Genomic DNA, 24,773 nt, shown 5'->3' with positions numbered 1-24,773 from the left:
ATGAGGATGGCAAATAACACTCTGGGCAGCCTGGGTGTTTGTAAGTGTCACCCCTGGGGCCACTAGGGCCACACGATAGTTCCATCTCCACTGTTTCTTAGTTACCAGGAGACCAGCATGGAACAAATTCGTGTTTTATTTTATTAGCCCATAACGCTCTCTAAAACAGCTCCTTTTAAAGAAAATGGCTACTATTATGCAGAAATAAGCACTTAGTGGGGTTCCCCCACCCCACCTCTGCTTTCCATTTTCAGAGAGGAAACATTTTTATCTGTACCCAAAGTGTTACCGAGAGCGTCTTCATTACCGAAAACCCTGCCCTGAGTAGCCTTTGCAGGAGTCGGGCAGCGATTCTGGCTATTAGAGCACAGTGAATGGCCATGTGCAGCAGAGGCTGAGGGAGCGAGGCAAGTCAGCAAGAGGTGGGGAGCGGGTGGGCCAAGGACAACAGGTACCACTGCCAACTGCAGTGAAAACGTGGGAAGAGCTGTTTTGCTCCATCTGTAGCCAGAGGTTACTAATTAAGCAAAGCATTACAGAGCCAGAAATACCCACAAAAACTGCTGCTTTTTATTTTATTTTTAAAGCCCATATCTGAGCATCAAAACTACAAGGGCCTTACGAGAAGCTTTTCCAACAGCAAGTATCTTTCTTTCATCCCATAATTCACTGAAGATAACTGAAGTCAAAAACCTAGGTGTGTGGGGCTGGGGAGATAGGGACTTCCTGGGAAAGTGAGAAGACCTGAGTCCAATCCCCAGAACACACATAAAAGAAAGCAGGGCATGGTGGTGCATGGTAGTAGCTCCGCACTAGAAATGGAGACAGGTGGATCCCTAAGGCTCCCTGGCCAGTCAGCCTACCCTAATCAGCAACCTCCAGGTTCAGTTCAAGACTCAATCCCTGAAAGCAAGGGGAAAGTGATAGGGAAAGACACTTGATGTTGACTCTGGCCTTTACTCTTATACATATATGTACAAATTCACCTGTGCACACAGGAACATGCTCACACGCATGCACACACACAGCCAAAAAATAACAGCAACAAAACCCTTGGTTTGCAGTTTTTAAAAGTGGTCAGAATGTAAGTGAAACTTAAATGCAAAGGTGCACTAAGAAGTGGGAGGCATGGAAGTGGAGTTGAGGCTGGACCACACACACTGGCCTAAGAGGATACTCCAGTCCTCAGTCCTGGCTGCTGCCTGGGAAAGTCAGGGAGTCTGGACATTCAGCTCCATATCATTTCCTTCTTGAGTCATCCACAGCCCCAGATAGTTTGGCCTTCTCCCCACCCCACCCCCAATGCTCCTCTAGAAGTCTAGGAAACCTCTGGTGTGTGTGTGTGTGTTCATGTGTATGAAATGTGAAATGGATGTGTGTGCCTTGCATGTGTGTATATACAGGTGCGTATATAGGTGAAGGCCAGTGGTCAATATGGGTGTTGTTCCTTGGAAGCTGTCCACCTTGTTTTTTTGAGATAGGGGCTCTCATTGGCCTGGAATTTACCAAGTAGTTAGGCTTGTAGCCAGCAAACTCCAGGGCTCTAAATGTCTCCAGCATTGACATTATAAGCCTGCACCTTCACATCTAACTTTAAACAAACAAACATGGATGCATGGGTACAGGTCGATGAAACTTGGGTCCTCATACTCACAAGGCAAGTGCTTTGCAGACCAAGCCTTCTCCTCCAGTCCCTGGCAAACCTTTTCAACTTTCCCCTGTCCTTACACCGTGGACTCCTTCTCTTTAGGCTGACTAACTCACTTTAGTTTTCAGTCACCTAGTAAGTGCAAGGTAATCTCACGATGTGGTGTGCTTGGAAGAGTGAGCATGAACAGCCATCTTCAGCCAAACAAGTCCTACTACCATGGAGACCTATTACTACCCATTGGCAAGCTTGTTCCAGCAAGAGTGCTCTGGGTAATAAATGAATTGCTTTTCTTCCTAAAGGCAGAATTGCTTTGTGTGGTGGCCAGTGGTGGGCAAGCTGATGTTCTGCAGGCTCAGCAAGTGCCACTGTGATCAACCCACACCATTTCCCAACATGCTCCTGACAGCTTGTGGGCCATCCAGAGAAAGAACACAGCAGCAAGCCTATCTCATTCTTAGCCTCAGGGCCTGTGCTCACCCTCTACCTTCCAGGCTCACAGTGTGGCCCTAAGCCAGCGATTTAACTCTGGGTCTTCCTTGTAAACATGGGATACTAGGTTAGGTAGGGCAGGGTTCTAAATTGAAGCCCTAGGACCTTCATTGCTGTAATATACCCTCCTATCTTCTGCAGGGAGTGAGGTATCCCATAGGCCGGGTCTTCTCTGAGAACCCTACCCATCCCTCCTATAACCATCCTGCAGCAGAAAGGAAGATAAAGTGCTTGCTAGGCAAGCATGGGGATCCATAGCACCCATGTAAAAGAAGCCGGATGTGGTGGTGTGCACCTGTGACCCCAGTGCTGGGGAGGTGGAAACAGGCAGATTCCTGGGGAGCACTAGCTAGTCAGTCTAGTTGAAATGGCAAGTTCAGGTTCAGGGAGAGACGTTGCCTCTGAAAACACAGTGAAGTGACTGAGGAAGACATCCTAATGTCAACCTCTGGCCTCTGCATGTGTCCACATGGTGCATGTACACATGCATACACCACACACACACACACACACACACACACACACACACACACACACACACACACACAGAGAGAGAGAGAGAGAGAGAGAGAGAGAGAGAGAGAGAGAGTTGTGTGAGTCTGAAGAGATATCTGTGCCCCTCCTTTTGTCTGAATATTAACACAATGATTTCTATTGTGGAATAATCTTTACGTACATTGTAAACGTGTGTCATTCTGATTTGTTTAATAAAAAGCGGAATGGCTAATAGCTGGGCAGGATTTCCATGTACAGAGGATGCTGGGAAGAAGAAGGCAGAGACAGCAGGGGATGCAGAGCAAGCAGTATGGGCACTATAGAGATGAGGTAATAAAGCCAGGAGGCAGGAAGTAAATGACTAGAAATGGGTTGATTTAAGTTATAAGAGCCGTTAGAAACCAGCCTAAGCTACTGGCTGAGTTTTCATGATTAATAATAACTCTCCATGTCATTATCGGGAAGCCTACAGTTCTGATCATGCTGATGGTGAGGCCTCCCCTGACCAGGATTGCCTAGCCATGCAGACTTCTTGCCCTTTTTTACAATCTGCACCCCATATTACAACTTCAGAGATGAACTGGGGGGCACTGGACCTCTTTATTCCTAATATGGCCACACTGAATCTCCCTTGACCCCTCTCTTTCTCTCCATTATCTCTTGTCTCTTTAATTGAGTAGGGCAGCTAGCCTAACTTATTAGGGCTGCCCAGGCCTAGACCACCACCACCGTACAACACCAGTAACACTCAGGTGGCCTGGGCTGTGCTACAGCCCCACCCCTCACTGCCTTCAGAGAAGCTGGTCACCTCCCACTCTTTCCTGGGAAGGTCTCCTGAAGCTCGCTGCTGCAAGTATGCTTTAGAGGCTCCCAGGAATCATGGTCTTGCGATGGTTCTGGCAATGAAAACAGCCTTCTAAAACATTCTCTCCCAGTCTCCTTTGAAAAGGCTGTGAGAAGAGTCCCAGTTTTCTGTACCACAGTGAGACCCCCATGCCCCTCCCTCCCCCGGCATTCTGGTGGTGGAGCCCATCCGGATGTTTAAAGGAAAATACTGTTGTTTTCATGTGGTACAAAGATCGAGCTGGGGAAAGATGCCCGAGTGCAAACCCCAGCCTCTGGTAGCCACTCAGGGTCTCAAACACCAAGGATGAGACTTGCAGAGGCTTCCTTCTAACTTCTCCTCTTGACCTCAGTGTATTTGAAAGATCCTGAAGGTGCCTCTAGAAACTGGTCCCCTGGGGATGGGAACTAAGCTTCTATCTATAGATGAGTGTTAGCTGGCTGAGGACACAAACACATATAGCCCAGCGACTCGGCCTGAGGGGAAAAGAGCTGCTTGCCATTCTGAGACTTCAACTTTTTGACTCCAAGTTAACTGAAGTATTGTGGAAGGAGCATGACTAATGGGTACTCAGTTCCTGGAATACAGCAGGCTGAATGACCGTGTAAACCAAAGCCACAGAGGAGCTTGGGCAGCATACCGCAGTCACCCTGTTACAGCCACTCAACTAGCAACCAGGAGCGTGGCTATTCTGGCTGAGGGTAGCTCTTAGCAAGCAAGGGGTGGAAGAAGGTCTGGGGAGGTGAACCACAGGGCTTTTGCACAGCAGAGATAAGCAAAAGGGTCCAATGTGCCCCCCTCGCATTCTGCAAGCAAAACCGAGGTGAAAGAAAGAAAAACGAGCCTCTGGCTGATGGAAGGGGAACTAACGCAGCACCCATTATAAACATGGAACCTGTTCCTCTTCCTGCACTTGTGTGCTGGGGGAAGAGAAAGGAAGAAGCGCATCTCCCAAAACGTCACAACCCACCAGTGCTCCACTTTTGGTTTGGAGGGTTTAGAGCAGAGATTTTAACCTGTAGGTGGACACCCCTTTGGGGGTCAAATGACCCTTTCACAGAGGTTGCCAAAGACCATTGGAAAACGCAGATATTTACATCATGATTCTAACAGTAGTGAAATCAGAGTCATGAAGATAATATCAATGAAGTTAATTTTATGGTTGGGGGTCACCACAACATGAGGAACTGCATTAAAGAGTTGCAGCGTTAGGCACATCCCCCATGGAGGGATAACTGCCTTAATCTAGAGACAGGAGAGAAGCCCTAGTCCCTACTTCACAGGACCTGTCAGATCCACATGACCCCAACTGGATGGCATTCCCCTACACATGGAATTGGGGTGGGGGATGGGAGGGGAGGGTGTTTAGAGTGCATGTGAGAGGGCAGAGAGGGTAAAAGGGAGGGAAGGAGAGAGGGAGGGCTGGGGGGAGGGAGAGGGAACTGGGATCGACATGTAAAATAATAAATTAAATTAAAAAAAATTGCTTTGACTCCAAAATTTAAGTTGAAGGACAAGTTACTGGGGAAAAGGATTTCTATTTTTGTTTCCACAGAAAATGAATAGATGCGGATTCCTTCCAGACTAATGTTGTTTGATCAAGCCAGACCACCTGAAACAGAGTACCAGGTGATCCTACATTCGAAACAGCTGGACAAAGCAGCCTGACAGACTACAGCCAGGATTTCTGAATCTTTTTCGAATCCCCCATGACAGCGCCCCTTACCAGCAGGAAGTAGTTTGGAAAGAACGATGCCCAAATTCCCAAATATTGTGTATAAATGTTTGTTTTCATTTAATTGGACTTTGTTATATAAAATAAAATAAAAAAAGAATTAAAAAAACAAACAAACAAAAAGAGTTGCAGCATTAGGAAGGCTGAGAACCACTGGTCTAAAGTAAAGAGAATGTCAAATGATGATTAAAAAGCATTGGGCAGAGATGTGAAAATGCTACCACTAAATCACTGAGGATGGGAAAACAAACCAAATGGAAAAGCAAATAGACAAACAAAGAAAAGCCAAACAAAACCCCAAAGCCAGAAATCATAGAAAGGCACATAGGGATGAACCGTAGCTGGGTGGTAGTTGCATCTGCATCTCCATACCGGAGAGGATGAGGCAGGAAAGTCATGGTTCAAGGCTAGCCTGGGCTCACAAAGAGAGAACCTTGTGATGGTGCGTGCTTGTAATCCCAGAACAAGAAGGCAGAGACAGGAGAATCCTGGGACCTGATGGCCAACCAGCCAAGATTAATGCAGGCCAATGAGAGATCCTGTCTCCAAACAAATATGCAAACTGAGATGGATAGTGTCCTGAAAAATGGTACCCAAATTTGACCCCAGGCTGCTATACAAATTTTGCATGAAAACACACACACACACACACACACACACACACACATACACACACACTCAGAATAAGTTGTAACATCAAGGACAGAATATATCGCTATCACTATTTTAAAAGGCAGAGATGAAGAAATAATAGAACTGTGTAAAATGTAAATAGCTGACACTGAGATGCAAAACTTACGAAGAGACAAAAAGGCCAACGAGATGCAGGTCAACAGAGAATTAATTTACTGAAAGCTCCATCTGAGGACATTATTTAGATAGGAGCCCAGAGAGATAAAGACAAGAAAAATAGGAAGTGGGTGGTAAGAGACCAGAGGGATAGAGAAGCAATTTCTTATATCCACTAAGTTCCAGCAAGAGACAACAATGCAGAGAGGCTGCAGTCAAACAGGTCATGACAAAAAATTTTCCAGAACAAATGAATTTTTAGACTCAAAGTGCTTACTACATCCCGACTTCAAGAGAAGCCCAGGGCTTGAGGAGGTATGCTGGTGGGTAAAGTGCTTGCTGGCAGATGTGAGGACCAGAGCTTGGATCCCAGCACTCACATAAAAGCCTGATGGGCATGGGGGCCCAGCTATGATCCCAGCACTCAGGGGATGGAAACAGAATCCTTGGGGCAAGCTAGCTAGCTAGTTTATTTGGATCTATTGTGTTCGGGATCAGTGAGAGACCCTACCTCAATAAAGAAAGAGGAGAACAATTTTGAAAGATATCTGATGTCAACCTCTGGTGTCCATACTCACATGAACATAATGCATGTATACTATACATACATATGAAAAAAAAACAAACAAAAGATCCTTTTGTAGCAAACAAACTAGCTCCCAAATCAAGACATAGAAATTTATTATCAATTATGGATGCTCAGTCTTATCTTACCCTTGTCCCACTAACTCATAACTTAATTTAATCTGTTTCTCTTCATATATGTTTTGCCTCAGGTCATTTTACCTTTCTTTCATTCTGTATGTCCTACACTGTGTCTGGTTGGCTGCTGGCTGTCTGACTGACCCTGGGCATTTTCTTCTTTTTCTCCATCATTCTTTCTCTCCTCCCTTTCTTTCCTCCTGTTTATCCTCTCTGCTCACCAGCCCTGCCTATCCCTCTACTACCTAGCTATTGGCCATTCAGCTTTTTATTAGATCAATCAGGTACCTTAGGCAGGCAAGGCAACACATCTTTACATTGTTAAACAAATGCAGCATAAATATAACAACCATTACACAGTAATATTCTGCAACATAAACATATGCAACATATCTTTGAATAGTTAAAGTAATATTGCACAACATTCTTCTAGACCTGATGTATGTAAAGCTGCAGAACACAAGAGAGCCTAAAATACTAGATTACTGGCAAAGTAAGATGGGGTAGAAAGGGAGCTTCAGCATCAACAACAGGAATGAGGAGAAACTGGGCTATTATCTTCAGACCTTCAGTTCCTGCACTTACAATGCTAAATTGCTATTCAGAGGATGGCACTAAAGTAAAGATATTTCTAGATTACTCAGTTCCACCATGGGAGAAGTTAACATTCACATCCTTGCAACTCAGAGAACAACTAACAGATGTAATTGAAAGAAAAGGAAATTGAACCAGGAGGAAAGTCTTGGAAAGAAATAACCAGTAAAGAAAGTGGCATATGCACCATGAAATCTAAGCCAGAGCCAGTGAATGTCACCTTCTTCCATTGGAAAAACCAGATGGGACTGAAGTACTGGGAATATGACAGGCATGGCTTGACTAGTACCAGACCTGGTGTTATAGACCTGTGATTCCAGCTACTCAGGAGGCAAAGGCAGGGTCACAAGTTCAAAATGAAGCTGGAAAACTTACTGAGAATCAGTACCAAAATAGAAAATGAAGAGGCCCAGGTGTAGAGCACCCGCCTAGAATCCCCCAGTGTGGGGCTGGGGTTGTGGCTCAGTGGTAGAGCACCTGCACAGACTCCCTCATTGAGAATCTTGGATAGTGGTTCAGTAATAAAATGCTTGTTTAGTCTATGCTTGACTCTAGATTCTATCCTCAGTAACACAAGTAACAGAGAAGAGGAAAAGGAAAAGGGGGTGGTGGGGAGAGATCATTTAAAAAACAAAACAAAAAACAAAAACAAAAAAACTACTGTTCCCCTCTTAATGCTAATTAATTTCGGGCAGAAATCACCCTCCACTTCATTTATTGAGCAGTGTCTCTCACAAAGGTGGAGTTGATGATTCAGTTGGTCTAGCCAATAAGCTTGTCCTGTGGCCCCCATTTTTGCCTCCTGAGGGCTGGGATTGCAGGTGGGTCAGCATAGACACCGCCCACCTCTGCTTTCCTGTGGGTGCCAGGGACATGAACCCTGTTCCTCACACTGGTACACTGGTCCTCGCTCTGAGTTGTCTCCCCAATCCAGAGCTTCTTAATTTTAAAGGCAGGGCAAGTGACTACATAGAGATAAAGTTGCTCGAACCATGTCAATCAAGTGAGTAAAGTTGGCTCTCCAATAATGAACATGTTATCACACTAAACCAAACAGGACACAGAGCACTGCCCAATAATCTGTCCAAAAACAAAGATTCTGGAGGATTCATGAAGAGTTCCAATACACCTGAATTGAGCAACACTGCAGGACACGAGTGTCTGATAATCGTCAAAACTGTCAAAGACACACAGATCCATCCTATGGCTGAAGGAGACCAGTGGAGCAGAAAATCTGAGTACATTGTCACTTTGTACGAGCCCAGGTGGGAGGGCAGGTTGGGAGTGGGAGGTGGGTGAGGGTGGTGTTCTGTGTTGGATTCTTGCACTGTCTTTGTACCTTCTAATGTGTTTTCAACGTGAAACAAAAATTATCAGCATGTATTAGCCATCTATAATAATCTGTTTACATAATGTGTTTTGACCATATTCATTCTCTATTGCTTTCTCCTGGCTCCCTCCCACTCCCATTGACCCACTTCCACTTCCCAGTGGTTACACTACTGAAGAAAATAACCCTTCCTTCCTCCCTTCCTTCCTCCCTTCCTTCCATCCTTCCCTTCCTCGGTAGCTATTAACTACCCACAGATGCAATAGGAGGGGCAGGGCCTCATAAACCCCTCACTCCTACATGATGGAAGGTTGAAGGGCCCAATCCTATGCAGGTATTGTGTAGGCAATCACAGCCACTGGGAGTTCATGTCATTGCTAGGAAGACAGCCTTTAACGCAGAGACTTGTAACTGGTCATGGTGTAGGTAAAAACAGGTTGACTGGTAGCCTCAGAGAAGCAGACCCAGGAGCCATGGGCCAGGGACTTGGCTATTGTGAGTAATAGTCCCCAGAGCTTCCTTGCTGCAACACCCAGAGTGATGAGGACAGATGAAAAGCACAATCTCTGATCTTGAAAAACAACCCCAACCTGTAGCTAGGAAAAGCTAAGTTTATTTACGAATATGGATTAGATGTGTAAAACAACATCAGGGCCAGTGAGACGGCTCAGCAGCAGTTAGACATCTTGAAGCCAAGCCTGAGGATCTGGGTTCCAACACTGGGACTCACAGGGTAGAAGGAGAACTGACTCTATCAAGCTGTCCTTTGACCTTCACATGTGTGCAGTGGCATTTGCACATCTGTCTTCCCCAGTAAATAAAACACACAAAAGTAATAATAAGGGGGAAATGTCCTAGCAAACCAGGATTGGAAGACAATTGTCGTAACGTAGAAAAGACCAGCTATAAACAAGAGACAGCTCCTATAAATGTCACACTCAATAATAAAACCTGAAAGTTAGAAATAAAGAAAGATGGTCTCTTTTCACTGACTCAGTTCAGTATGATAAAGGGGCTGAGCTCTCCCAGCAAGACTGCAAAAGTAAATAAAACAGACAAAGAAAGAGGAACAAGAGTTCAAGGCTAGCCTGGGCTATAGGATAAGTTCAAATCCAGCTGAGCAACTTAATGAGTCCCTTTCTCAAAATATAAATAGTAAAACAGGCCGGGTATGTAATTCAGTGACACAGTACTAATGTGGCTCAGTGGTGGAGCAACCACCTAGAATCCCCCAGTGAGGGGCTGGGGTGTGGCTCAGTGGTAGAGCACCTGCCTACCATTTACAATTTCTTGGGTAGCCCAGCAGTAAATATTTTTAAAAAGGAATAAAGATGAATGGATGAATGGAAAGGAAGGGAGGGAGGAAGAAATGAGAAAAGGAAGGAAAGAGAGAAGGAAGAAAGGAAGGAAAGAAGGGGGAAGGAAGGGGGGAGGGAAGGAGGAAGGAAGAAAGGCAAGCTCATAAATATATTCAAGTGCATATGGGAATAGAAATAGGGGCAGAAAATTGGGTGGTGCTTCTTCAGAACACATAAATTGGGAAGAAATAGCCTATTTATCCAGAAGTATGCCAGAGAAGACTCAAAAGTTGGACTTAACTGGAAGTTAGGTGTCTAATTCTAGACCTCATTCTACATATGTGGGTCTGATGAGCATGCCATGGGTAGACCCATAGAAAAGACATCTGGCAGTTACTGGGATGAATTAGCATCCAGTCACTGTTTGAGCTGGCTGTTGCAGGATATTCGTACACTATGTGAAGGTGTATTGCTTTGATTGTTGTTATAAAAGGCTGCATGTCCAATAGCTAGGCAGGCGATGTAGGCAGACCTTCCGGGTGAAAAGAGAAAAAATTCTGGGAAGAAGAAAGGCGTAGTCACCAAAGTCGAAGGAAGCAGGATGGACACTACACAGATGAGGTAACAAACTTGTGGAAGAAAATAGATTAAAATATATGGGTTAATTTAAGTTATAATAACTAGCTCAGAACAAGCCTAACTAAGCTCATGCTTTCATAATTAATAAGTCTCTGTGTCATTATTTTTTTTGAGCTGGCAGCCCAAAGAAAAATCTGACTACATCCAGAAGCCTCATGCCTGGGGTCTAATCTGAAGATACATAGTAACAGAAAGACAAAATGGTAAGATCAACTTTTTGGTGGAATAATGCCCCCTAAACTCTATCCCCGTTGATTCCTGGGACCATGAATAAGGCGCCTGTGGTAGCATTGGCATCTAGGCTGATGGCAACAAGGCTAAACACATTAAAAGAACAAGATCATTTGGTCCAATGTCACCACAAGGGTCACTGAGATGAGACCAAAGCATAAAGAAAGTCCAAGCCTGAAGAAGACCCACTTGTTATGACTGACTTTGAAGATGGGAAGGAACTCTTTCTTAGACACCCAACAAGGTGATCTTCAGCAGCTAGAATAGCCCTGCTGATAGGCAGCTTCCCTCACACCAAACCTCAGGCTCCCAACATGGAACTGATTTCTATCTACACATTAATGGTCACAGAACCCAGCTCCTCTCCAGGGTCTCTGGAGGGGTTGCTGTGCTAGACTTTCGACCTACAGATCTCTAATAGTATGTCGTGTTGTGTAAGCACTCAGTGTTTGGCAATTTGTTAATGGCGGTGGTAGAAAACACATGCCCAACATGGAGTACTGGCTACATCATCCACAGTGGGTGCAGGCTGGGGAGATCAGCTCAACTGCTGGAAGGATGGAGGGAGCTACCAGGAAATGTACAGATATGCAGTAACTTCTTTATTGTGAGGGGAGATAGTGCAAAAGGCCACATTCCACATAAAAATGGTAAGGCAAATATGGAGATTTGTTTTTATTGTCAAAGAGAAGGGCAAAGGACTGGGAAGATAGCTTATTCAATAATCTGAGTTTGATCCATAGACTCCAAGTTAAAAACAAAACAAAAAGACCTGGGCATAGCTGACACTTAATTGTACTCCCAGTGCTTGTGAGTTAAAGACAAGAGGATTCCCCAGGCTGGCTGGCTACCCAGCCTAGGCTGCTCGGTGAGTCCCAAGCCCATAAGAGACTTTGGTCTCCAAAAACCAGGTGGACAATGCCTGAGGAATAAGAGCTGAGGTTGACCTCTAGCTTCTATAAGAATGTGTACATGTGTGCATTGCACACATATGTGTACCTGAACACACATGAACACATATACACAAAGGATAGAATAACATTCAAGTAGGCATGATTACCCATAAAGTAGAGCCACAAGCGGGAGAGCCCAGACTTCCCAGCACATTTTTCTATAGCTATGACTCTGTAATAATGTAAACGGTTACAAAGTGCAAATAAACTTAAAAGGCCCTAGCAATTTCTCCCAGGTGAAATGATTTTTACAGAAACTAACTGCCAATAAGAAAGGCAAAAGAACACAACACCTGGAATGAATGTGTCTCGTTATACACAAACTGGTGACGAAAGCACAGAAGGAAAGAATGCTGTTGTGTGACTAATTTTTAAGCTCAGCACTTTGGCTGTGATGCAGGAGAGAATTAAACCTAAGGACAAACACTTACATTTCATTCGGCAGTCTTGTTGATTACTCTGTTGAAATCATAGGTTTGCACTCAATATAATAGTCAGGTGGAAAAATAAGAACATTGGGGTTCCTGAAAAATTCATTTTAGTATAAGATATGAATTTAAGGATAATGGTATTTTATTTGAATTGGAAATATCACTATTCCCACTATTAATATCCACTATAATCACTATGGGTATTTAAAAAACAATACATGTTTCTTGGGACTGAGAGATGACTCAGTGGTTAAGAGCACTGGCTGCTCTTCCAGAGAACACAAGTTCAATTTCCAGGAAATACAATGGTGGCTCACAACTATCTCTAACTCCAGTTCTAGTGGATCCGACACCCTCTTCTGACCTCCATGAGCACCAGGCACACATATGGTACATAAATGTACGTACAGGCAAAACACTCATGAACATGAAATAAGTAAATCTAACAAAAATGTTTAATGTATTTACTCTCCTGAACAGAAAGGTCTAGAAGCAATGACTAGATGGTAGCAATGAACTCCCCCAGCTTTTGATGCTCAGGTTGTGATCTTTAAATGTTACTTGATGCTACTTAAAACCCAGGCTCACGTAGAAACAGCTCATATAAGCATGGACCAGGAAGGCACCATGTTCTATAATATCATGTACCACCAGAAAACCAAATCTCCTCATGTCAAGAAATCTAGAACAAGAAGGGATAAAGAAGGGTGAATGTAGGGCTCAAAGAATAGCAACGGAGGCAAAGGAGATGGATACCTCTTTGGGTAAAGTGCTCACCACACAATCACAAGGACCTGAGTTTGAATCCCTAGTACCTATACAAAGATGGACATGGAAGCATTATGTCCATAATCTCTGTGTTCCTATGGTCAGATAAGAGAAGAGGTAGAAGCAGGAGACTCCTGGAAACTCAGGGGCCAGCTCACCTGGTGTACATAACAGGCAAAAGACACTGTCTCACACAAGATGAAGGTGATGACCAAGATCTGAGGCTGTCCTCTAACTTCTGTATGTGCACTAAGGGACAGACACACACACACACACACACACACACACACACACACACACACACAAATAACGTAGAGCAATGGGTACATATGCCTGGAACACACTGAATATAAAAGCATATGCTTTCATTAATTGTTGCAAGGATGGAAAAGAGAGAAAAAAATTAAAGAAGGTAAATCTCTTTAACACTAGAAGAAGGAGGCAGTGATTTACTTTGATCATTTATAAATGAAGTGCTTTTCTGCCTTCCTGGCTTTGGGGTATGTAAACAATGTGAGAGATCAGGGCAAGGGCTTCCTTTGAAAGTTCCAGAGACAGAATAAGTAAAGGTTGAGAGAATAAAATAATTTCCATTCTGAATGTATAAAGACACAGTTCAGGTGACAGAGTATGCATGGATGAGCAGATAAAACACTGATGGGAACTGATGGTGTAGGGATCAGGAATCAGGCAGTTCATTCCCACCTGATGCTCTTTTTAGCATAGCTCCATGCTCTCAGTCTACCTCAACATGTGCAGAGGACCAAGCATATGCTGAGGATGCAGGAAGGAGGGAAGGCAGGAAGGAGAGAGGGAGGTACAAAAGAGAAAGCACATTTAATCAAGTTTTGGTGGTGAACTTCTGGTTCAAAGGACACAGAGGGACACTGGAGTGCTAAGTGGTGCCACTAGAAGGAATTGTGTAAGGACCTCTACAGTTGTTGTCAGTGGGTATTGTCAACAGGACATGGCACTGGGAAAAAGGGCAGAAGATGCGTGCGCGAGGTAATCTATAGTGACAGAGAGAAGACAAGTGACTGTCAGTGGATGGGGGGGGTGTTAGGGAGGGAAACAAGGAGTGGAAGAATGTTCCTGGGGACAATGGATGTCCTTTAAAGTTTGGTCCACATAGTACTTGCTCAGCAACTAGGACCAATGAACATTGAATTGTGACAATTAGTTTTCTGCAGACACACATTTTTTTTTTTGAAAGAGTTTCAAAGTCTGTTTCTATCATTTTTTTCTTGTTTCATTCACCGGGGTATATTTTTGATTAGATGTAAATTACAGATACACTCTTACTTTTTTTTTTTTTTAGGTAAATAGTCTCAGCCCCAGTGATAGATAGCTCCTAGCTCCTATCCACTGTAGAGATTCTACATAGCTTTCTAGAAAGTGGGCTTGGTGAAACTTTTGCACATGTACATGTAGGACTTGCTTTCTAATTCACAGCCAATTTCCAGAAGAGACTCCTACAACTCAGTACAAGAACAGCAATGAATCACCAATGTCTAACTACACAGGAAATACTTCCAAACATCATCACTCTCTGCTCATAATTTGGCTCTTCATCTTTCTCTCTTTCAGCAGATCTGGTAGAATGTATGGTATTCATCCCATGCCAGCAGATCCTATCCACATATAGCCCTTCCAGATGCCCAGAGCCCTTCTATGCTCATTATAGTCCATGGCACTACATTGAGTATTTCCTTGGTCCACTCTTGGATCTGTGTGATGGAATTTTCTATCACTTCCTAATGCTCTGTGCAAGCACAGCATTGGTGGTTTAGTGGTAAAATTCTCGCCTGCCTAATGCTCTGTGTTGTCTCCAGACACACCCTGCAGCAAATGATCCTGCCACCGGGCAGAGAAAGGTTCCCTCCATAGCACAAGCTACCATTGCCTCTTCCAGGCCCCAAAGAGCACCTGAGAGAGAGAGCCTGATCTAGAAAGGCAGCTGTACCCATGATGCTCTATGCCAGACAAACTCTACCAGTCTGGTAACTGATGTAGAATTTAAAAGCCAATCAGCTATACTAACTAACTTGGAGTACCACACCAGAACTGCCCTTAAGTTTTCCCCTTTATTCTCACATCTCTTGCCATAGGACCCTGATTTCCTCATCTTTGCCCATCAACATTCTGTCAAGAGTAAGTGCTTATGATCATTCTGTTGGGAATCCCTAGCTCCCAGGGTGTACTGGTTAGCATTGACAACTTGGTAGCCTTTAGAATCACCTTGGAGACACACCTTTAGCCATGTGTGTGAGGGGTTTTTAGAATTGAAGTGAGAGGACCCACTCTGAGTGTGCCCATCCACGGGCTGGGGTCCTGGGGACTGAATAAAAAGGAGAAAATGTACTGAGCATCAGCAATCATTCCTTCTGCTTCCTGCCTGTGGATTGTCATGTGACCAGCTGGCTCACACTCCTGTAACTATGATATCTCTGCCTTTATGGACAGTAGCACAACTGTCAGCCAAAACAATCCTTCCTTTCTCCTTAAGCTGCTGTGTCAGGTATTTTGTCATAGCACCGGGAAAAGTAACTAATACACAGGGCCACCGAACACTCACCTGCCCCTCCACAATCCACCTGCAGATGGCTGTCTTCCCATCATAGCCGGGTCGGAACTGGAGTGTGGCTGAGCGAGGGCTGATGTTGGAAATGACCAGGTTGGATGGAGCCCCAGGAAGGTCTAGAGGAGGATGAGAGAGGCGGGAAGAGGGTTAACTTGTGCCATAGCCTAGGGATGGTGCCAAGCACTGTTAGGGAGGAAATAGCTCCAAAATGAGTCTTCACTGCAAAAGGCACTTGTTTACCAAGCCATGAAAGTGAGAGGCAGTGCAGCTTCCCCCAGCAAGGCCTCACAGCAGGATCCTTCCTCTAACAGGGTCGCCCGCTGTGCGGCAGGCCATCTGAAGTGGCATTAGGAGACTCCTGTCTTATTCATCTCTATTGAGAGCAGATAATTAATAGGTGCTTGTTGTGCAAAGGAAGACAAGGGAACATGATTACATCCTCCAGGATTCTGCCTTGGCACCAAGAAAGGAGTGTCTAACTTCTTTTCTCAGCTCCCATGATGCCCTGGAAGTCAGGGTTGAGGAGGGGATGGAAATCTGTAGGCCTTGGATGTGGTTTCCAAGACAACCAAAAGTCGGTGACATCATGGAACTCTTTCCTGGACTTAGTATTTCTGGGAAGGACATAGGTGGAGGGTGAACCCCATCATCTGAGGTTTTCCAGGCTGAGGCCTAGGCACACAGTCTCTGCTGGGATGCTCTCTAGGAGGCCAAGCTTACTTGCTAGCTCAACAAAGTGTTCAAAATGAGAAATTCCCAAGAGGAAGATAATGGGTTAAAGAGAGAAAAGAAAAAAAATGCAGACAAGAACTACCTTAAAAAGACAAGACAAAGGGCTGGAGGTATATACCTCAGGCAGCAGTGTCCACCTGACACCCACAAACCCCTTTGTAACGAGTACGGTTTTTCCGCCTGTCGCGCCATCTGTAATGAGTACGGTTTTTCCGCCTGTCGCCGCCTGGTCGTGTCCTGCCGCCGCGCCAGCCCCAAATAATACACAGAGACTCTGTATTTGATACAATACTGTTGGCCCGGTTACTTGTTTCTTATCGGCTAGCTCTGCCTTTAATTATTAACCCATTTCTGCTGCTCTATGTATTTTCACATGGCCTTCTCTTACCGGGGAGGCAGCTGGCGTCCAGCTCTCTCCAGACTCTCCATCTTGACTCCTCCTTACTACTTCCTATTTCCTCCTTGTCTCCTAGTCCCTCCTATCTTGCTTTCCTATTGACCAACAGTGCTTTATTATTAACCAGTATGAGAAACATATACAGAATGTCATCTCCCATCACCCCTTGATCTCCTGCACTGCATAAAGTCAGGCATGGCAGTGTACCCCTGCACATCCAGGACTGAGGAGATGGAAGCACAAGGATCAGAAGTTCACAGCTACCCTCAGCTACACAGGAAGCTTGGGGTTAGCCTGGGATATGGGAAACTTTGTCTCAAAAACTTTAAGTAAGTAAATAAATAAATGAAACAAAAACAAGGCTGGGGTGTGGCTCAGTGGTAGAGCACTTGCTAGCACACACAAGGCTCAGCGTTCCTTCTCCAGGATTGAAGAGGAAGAAAGAGAGGGAATGGGCTTGGGGCGGGGAGTGATGGGAAGAAGGGAGAAAAAGAAGGAAGTGGGGAGGAAGAAAAGAAGGCAAGAGGAAGGAAGGAAAGCCTGCTTGCTGTCGTCAAGTTTCCAAGAGCCATGTCCTACCATGGCTGGGGTATCTGAAGGTAGGTCTTGCCTGGGGATAATAAAGCCCCTATGGTAACAGCTTGCTGGTGTCACAAGCAGGGTCTCTAGGACCTCAAGGGTCCTTCTGCATCTGGCTTAATGAATTTGAAGCAGAAAATGTTTAAAGTGAAGGACAAGAGACTCTCCTTTCCAGTCCTTTGCTCTCTGGATTCTTAAAATGGCCCTTCAGTGTCTAATGGTTGTAAGCCTCTGGTCCAGCAAACAAAAGCCAGCTCCTCAGAAGGGCTCATAGCGGCAGGAGGCTCATCCTGCAGATGCTACTTAGTGTCTTAGTGTAGCCCTCCAGCTACGGGTGATCTGGTTTGAAAGGCTGCTCAACAGTCTCCCTTCAGGGCAGCCATCAGAGGCTTACTTAGAGCAGATGCCTCCATCTTCTTTCTGAGTCTCCCGCTGCAGTTCGTGGAGACATATGGCCTGGAGATAGTCATGCTGCATGTAGAGAGGCCTTCCAGAGGTCAGTGTACTCATTCCCTATCAGGGATGGGCAATGTCCGGGCCACAAAATCTTGTAACTCATACCAGGCTCCATTTTAAACCCATCAGACAATGCCCACATCAGGGCTGTTGCTAAGGAAGTACTAACGATATTTCAATTATGTAGTCTGGGTGCTATAAGTTTCATGGGAACCAGATATTTGGGTAAAATCAATGAGTATTGGCTGAGGAGATGGCTTAGTTAGTGAAGGGTAATAGGCTACTGGAAAGTCATCCTGTCCTGGCCCGTCCCGGAAACTGGAACTTAGAAATCCCTACCGCATGACTCAGGGTTAACTGCCAAAGCAATATTTCCAGCCAGGCTGTACTGTTCTGCGAGCTCACTACCCATGCTCCAAAGACCCTATCAAAACCCGCCCTTCTGCCCATCCCACTGCGGTCTCTATTCCCAGTCAAGAGGCAGTTGTCATCCTGTGGTTCTCCCCAACAAATCTCTTGTCTGAGGTTTGTTGCATGGTTTGACTTTGTGGTATTCATTGACTCCCTAGTGCCAAGAACACACCTGTGCTGCAAAACCCTTCCACAGAACCCACATAAAAATCTAGGTATGGTATAATCTCAGTTCTGGGGAGGGGGAGACAGGAGGCTCCTGGAAGTTTCCTGGCAGACACTTTAGCCAATCAATGAACTCCAGGCTCAGTAAGAGACCCTGTCTCAAAATAAGATGAGGAGGAATTGAGGAAGGCACCAGACGCTGGCCTCTGACCATCACATACATGTGTGCACATGGGCCCACACACAATAAAAAAAGGTACAAAATGTTTCAAAAGGAATCTTTCTGCAGGAAGAAGACTTAAAGCAATGCTATTAAAGCAATTGCCTTAGTGTGATGGTCTTGCGTGCATGTGGGACTTTCCCAGGGGCAGACTCGGAGCCTCAGCCCACCTCCATAGACTACTTCCCTGGGTGGGGCCCAACTCTCAGGGGGCTTGACAAGCATCGGTAACTCTGGTCCCCATGACAGTGTCAGGGCCACTGTCTGCAAGTGGAAAGAAGTCTCCCCTGCTGGTGGAGACTCCCACACACAATGGGGCATCATCTCTGGCGGGTAAAGGGGAGATCACTCTGTGGACCCAGCTGCTACCCAGTCTTGTCTTTTCCCACCAAGTTTAGACTTAGAGGGAGTGTATTTGGAGTGGTGCACTGCACTGGGGTGATGTGGGTAGGACAAATGGGGCTCCTGGAGGCTCCTGGAGGGCATATGCTGTGTTTGTTTGATGCTATTTTTAGACACATGTATCACTTTCCAGATCAAACAACTGGGTTATGAGAATGAGCTGGAAGTGGAGAGCAAATATGAGTTGAGTTCATGTGAGTTTTTCGGGCATCTATATTTTTCAATAAGGTAAATTGACGTGTGTGTGTGTGTGTGTGTGTGTGTGTGTGTGTGTGTGTGTGTGTATGGGTACACATGTCTGTGAATGTACAAAACCCACAGGAGGTCTTCACTTTATCACTCTCCACCTCATTCTTTTGCCATGGTGCTAGGCCGGCAGCCATGGAACCCCAGCCGTCCTGTTTCTGCCCTGCCCATCCCTGTTAGTACTGGGGTTACAGGTTTGTGCTTTGGCTGCACCTGACTTTTTACATGTGGATTCCAGGATCCAAACTCAGGTCTTCCTGCTTGTACAGCAAGCGCTCTTACCCATGAGTCCATCTCCAGGCCCTTCAATGAACGTCTTTTGGATGGTAGGAGACAGAACAGCTTTGATTGTAGGACTGAATCATTAGACCCGTGATAACCTCCCCACCCCTATATTCACACGTGTTTGTGAGATTTCTGGGAACACATCCCCACCTTAAACAAGAGCTTTAAAACTGGAGAGCAGGAGTGAGGGGCAGCTTTCTGGAGCCCAGGTGGTGTGCTGCTAAGCACCAAGGAGAGGAAGAGAAGAGTTTCCAAGTGACATAAGAGAAGGAATGGAAGTCATTTCCATGCTAATGAGCAGACTCTGCAACAAGGCTTGCTGAACGGGGCCACCCACACCCTGCAGGTTTCTCCCTGTCTTTTCATCTTCCCTACTGTGTTTTCTTTCTTTCTCAGATTCAGCTATTTTATGTGTATGAATGTTTTGCCTACATAGATGTACGTGCATCATGTGTGTGCCTGGTGTGTCAGAGGTCAGAAGTGGGCACTGGTTGCCCTGGAATTGGAGTTGTAAGACATCTGCCAGCCACCGTGTGGGAGCCAGACATTGAATGTGGGTACTATGCAAGAGCAACAAGTGCTCTTAACTGCTGGGCCATGTGGTGATAGCCTGTTTATACTCTAACAGATAAAGCTGGCCTGAACATCAGAGGGTGGAGCTAGCCATTAGCTAACCATAGAGGTCTAGAGGTCTATATAGGCAGACAGGAAGTGAGTTGGCTGGGGAGAAGAGAGGAATATAGGCAGGAGGAGACAGGAACTCGGTCTCTTTTCAGTCTAAGGATTTCATAGCGGTCAGAAGAGCTCCAGTGGATGGCTGCTCTGCTTCTCTAATCTTTCAGCTTTTACCCCCAATCTCTGACCCCAGGCTTTCATTATTAGGACCTGTTAGAACTTGTGTTACAGATCCATTTCCCTGGCCCTACTCTGTCTCATTACAAACCCCAGTTCTCAATGTTTCAGTAGCTGAAGCTCTAAACTGTGTGGTCTTCTGGATTTTTGAGACTGGGTCTCATGTAGCCCAGGCTGGCTACCAACTTCCTGGGTAGGCAAGGACCACCTTACACTCTGGATGCACCTGCCTTTACTTGCGAAACCCTTGCATTCCAAGTGTGCACCACCATACCTGGTTTGCTTGCATGGAGATCAAACCCAAGATCTTCTGCACAATAGCTGCGCTGTGTTGCAGCGCCAGCCCCGCCCACACTTAATTTAAAATGTATGCCTTGTTTTCCTTTCTCAAAGGCATCTCCTGTCCATATGGTCGCTGGCTGTGAGCCCTGGGGAGTGGAAACCTTGGGTTGTGGAGACCATGTTTTAGCCTTATGGAGAACATTTAGGCCACTTCCGCTGTGGGAGAGAGATACCCACAAAGAGGCAAAGCTAAGGGTGGATCAGTGTCCTCTGCCTTCACATGTTTTAGCAGGAGGCTAAGCCTTGCCCTTAGCTCTCCAGTTACTTGGTGGGTTCTGGATGGCAATGCCACCATATTGGAGGGTCAGGGATGACAAGCACAGGCAGAATATCTGTGGCAAAAATCCGCTGACCTGGGGGTACTCCTGAAGAGATGGTGGACGATGTGGTCTGGCCCACACCTGCTGCGGTCACAGCAGCCACGTCGATGGTGTAGGTGGTGAGAGATGACAGTCCCTGGATCTTGTACTCGTGGGTTGTGCTGTTGAGAGTATGTGTGAGCCGGGAGTCGTTCTTCCCGTACACCTCCCAGGAAATCTGATAGCCTGCAGAGACAAGAGAAGAACTGAGACAGGGCCTCCACCAGACAGGCTCCCCGAGGCAGCAGAAGAGCAATGGGGCTCAGCGGAACGGAAGGAGGCCAGATTCTTCCTCGTTGTTCCCACAAAAACCTCTGCTGTGCCCTGCTCCTACCACAAAGAGTTCTTTAAGAATAGAGTTCTGGGATCTCAGGAGCTGGGTTCATGGACAAGAGAGTGACAGATCAGACTGCCACCCTACTCATTCTTGTTGAATCAGGAGACACTGCAGCCCAGTTCCCACCTTCATTAACTGCTCTTTTCATCACCCAGAGCCCTGAATTGGTGTGCTGTATATGTGGCGCATGTGAGATGTGTGTGTGTGTGTGTGTGTGTGGTATATGTGGAATGTGTGTGTGTCTATGTGGTATGTCTGGGATATGTGTGCATATGTATGTGGTGTGTGTATGTGTGCTGTGTGTGCCTGTTTCTTGGTTGGTGATTGACAAGCTACTCTTCTGGTTTTCAAAGGGAAACATTTCCTTTTACCTGCCCCCTCCAACCTCCCATTTTCTCAGTTTTGCTTTGCCTCTGAGCTTTGCCCTGCTCCTTACTGAAGATGCTGTTTTCTAGAAAAAAAAGTTTTTAATTTTCCTCCTGGTTCTCTGCAGGGCCTCATGGTCACAATTTATTCAGCCCCAGATTCCATCATGACTTGGGGCTTAGAGAAAAAAGCCCCAACTAGTGCCTGAGTCAACTCCTTTGGAGGGGAGCTGATGGGATTAGAGGGGCGCTTAAAGTGTCTGGTAAAGAGGGGACAGTGATGGAGAGAGCTCCCGGGTCCTCAGGCGAAGGAAAACTGCTGAGGATGCCAGCCCTTCCTTCTTCTCAGTCAATAAGCTTGGGGATATGGAAGCTCTAAGACACATCTTAGCTCCCTTTCACTCAGATGAAAGTCATAAATAAAGTTAGAAACTGCTCTTGCGGGTGAACAGAAACTTAGAGGATGGTGCCTCGGGACTTCAATATTTTGATAAAAAAAAATTAATGTCAGAATTCACCCCCTGCTCACTGTCCTCACAGTTATCACACAGTGGCAAGGTAACTACTAGGTTCCTCCAGGGAGACTCAGATGTTGGGGGAGGTGTAGCTGAAACAGCAAGGCAAGAAAGACCACTAGAGGGATACTGCGGCATGGAGGGATACTGGGGCTAATGGGGGAAGCTTAGGTCATGGAAGGATGCTGGGGTCATGGAAGGATGCTGGGGCCATAGAAGGATGCTGGGGCCATGGAAGGATGCTGGGGCCATGGAAGGATGCTGGGGTCATGGAAGGATGCTGGGGCCATGGAAGGATGCTGGGGCCATGGAAGGATGCTGGGGTCATGGAAGGATGCTGGGGTCATGGAGGGATGCTGGGGCCATGGGACCCAACTGCCTCAGGCTACATCCCTCCAACGATAAGCCACGTTTGTTTATTGTCAGGAATTTGGTTCCAGCAAGGAGAAAAGCAAGCAATACAGCAACAATGCATTGCCCTAGGGTTGAAACTAATCTATAGTTTAGTTTAGTACCTTCTTGGTTTTGACTTTTTATTTTATTTTTGAGACAGGTCCTAGCCTGTCCTTGAACTTGCAGAGATTCACTTGGCTCTGCCTCCCTAGTGCTAGGATTAAAGTTGTGTGACATCATGTGAGACCTTTTCTCTATTTGATGGCTGCTGGACCACTCTTCCAAGGGGAGGTCAGCGTTATGGCATTGTATACTAGTGTTATCAGGAGCTGAGATTGGAGACTAGGGTCTGAGATGTCATGTGATCCTATGGGGAGTTGGGAGATTCAGGATTCTGTGAGGCTGAGGAAAATACCCATTCTGCTACTCAATCAGTGAATTCCAGAGAGAGAGCCTGTTTCAAGGTGTGTCCCAAGTATGTCACCTGGCTAAATCACGCAATCCACAGGACACACTTGATACTGAGATATTGTTCATCATCACTTTACAAAAAGAAATAGGGAGTCTCAGGAACTTGCAAGAAACCAATAGCCCCGCTACAGGGCCATCTTCTCCACCTGTGTCTGGACGGTTTCCAACGCCACCCCTGGCTCTGGTGGGTTTTTTTCCTGATTAATTTATAAACAGTGTGAGACTCTGGGCCACTCTGAAGGCCTGGGAAGAGGAGACTTTGTTGAATGCTATCACCTTGTCTGCCAGGAAATTCTATTTGTTTAAAAGCTGTTCTTTAGCAAAATTTACCAAACACAGCACCTTGTTCATCATGTCAACCTGGAGCCAAAACACAGCAATTTCAATGTCTTCGGTAAGCACAGCGCTGCTGGTTTCTGCTTGAGTCCAAATGGATCACACCGTATGCTCAGCTCATTACAGACACAAATGGGTACCAAATGGACAACTGAACCGCTTGCTCTGGGGCTGGGGAGGTGGCTCAGTTGATAAAGTGCTTGCAAGAATTTGATCACCAGAACCTACATTTAAAAAGCCAGGCATGGTGGTACATGCTTGTAATGCCAGTGCTGGGGAGATGGAAACAGGCAGATCCCTCGGGTGTAACAGCCCGCTAAAGCTTAGCCTGATTTATGAGTACCAGGCCAAGTGGGTAGTGCTTGGAGATCAACATCTGAGATTGAATTCTGGTTTCCATCTGTGCCCACATCTGCACACATGTGCACCACCACCACCACCACCACCACCACCACCACCACACACACACACACACACACACACACACACACACACAGGGTCTACTCTGGAGGGTTTAAGATTGGTACCAGAAGAGAAAGCCCTGGCTGGGAACTTCCAATGAAAGGTATAATGGGGTGTTGTCACAGGGCAGAGAACTGGGCATTTGGTGTGTAAGAATGTTTCTCCCTTACGTACACATAGTTTTAGAGACGCGTATGGTGGATTGTGACAGCTCTGGCCAGCAAGTGCTTCATCTAACTTCTGTTTGTGGCAGGAAAGAGCAGAGCAAGGAGTTGCCTAGACCTAGCATCCCAGCCACCTCCAGCTCTGCTTCTCACCTGCCGGGAACAGCCCTGCTAACTGAGACTAACGACCACAGGAGCTTCAGAAATAATTTTCTGTTGATCTGGAGTAAATTCTCTGCAAGAGAGTAGTGCATCCAATCACAGACTGTCTGTCTGCATCCTGGCCCTCATAAATCAGGGTTTACTGGGGGAGACTGGGAAATACTGCAATTTACAGCAAGAGCACAATGGGCAATTTACTCAGGCAGGTGCACGGCAACCCTTGCTTGAAGCTTCCTTCTCTTTCTGGCCACAGAATAAAATGGAAACGTGGAATGGGGGCAGTCACCAAGGGCCAGGCTGATAAAACATATCTCCGACAGACACCCCACCATAAAGGTCACATTGCCCAGGACCAAACCTTTAGCTGCATGTGCCTCCTGCAGCTGCCTTCAGCAGTGGAAGTTATACATGTGATGTCTTTGAAGGAGGGGGTGCATGCTAACATTCGCTGACCTAGGCTCAGGAGGCCAGGTTTGTCTGCAAGCACTGTCTTCTCCTCCTTTCCTTCCTCCTCCCCCTTCACCCCCCTCTGCTCCTCCTCCCTCCTTTTCCTTTCTCTCTCTTCCTCCCCCATTTGAGTGTGTGTGTGGTG

General features: G+C 46.0%; 1 protein-coding gene across 1 annotated transcript in view; it reads right to left on the bottom strand.

Moving 5' to 3' along the window:
* Positions 1-24,773, bottom strand: part of Sdk1 (sidekick cell adhesion molecule 1) — a 920,228-nt gene that overhangs the window by 132,366 nt on the left and 763,089 nt on the right. Inside the window, exons 21-22 of the mRNA XM_051205538.1 lie at positions 20,971-21,162; positions 15,525-15,646 (exon numbers count right to left, since the gene is read on the bottom strand). Of these exons, the coding sequence (XP_051061495.1) occupies positions 15,525-15,646; positions 20,971-21,162 (314 nt within the window). The remainder of the gene's footprint in view (positions 1-15,524; positions 15,647-20,970; positions 21,163-24,773) is intronic.

Source organism: Phodopus roborovskii, unplaced genomic scaffold (assembly GCF_943737965.1).
Source record: "Phodopus roborovskii unplaced genomic scaffold, PHOROB, whole genome shotgun sequence".
NCBI lineage: Eukaryota > Metazoa > Chordata > Mammalia > Rodentia > Cricetidae > Phodopus > Phodopus roborovskii.
The sequence above is the reverse complement of the archived record's forward strand: the minus strand, read 5'-3'. Positions and strand labels throughout refer to the sequence as shown.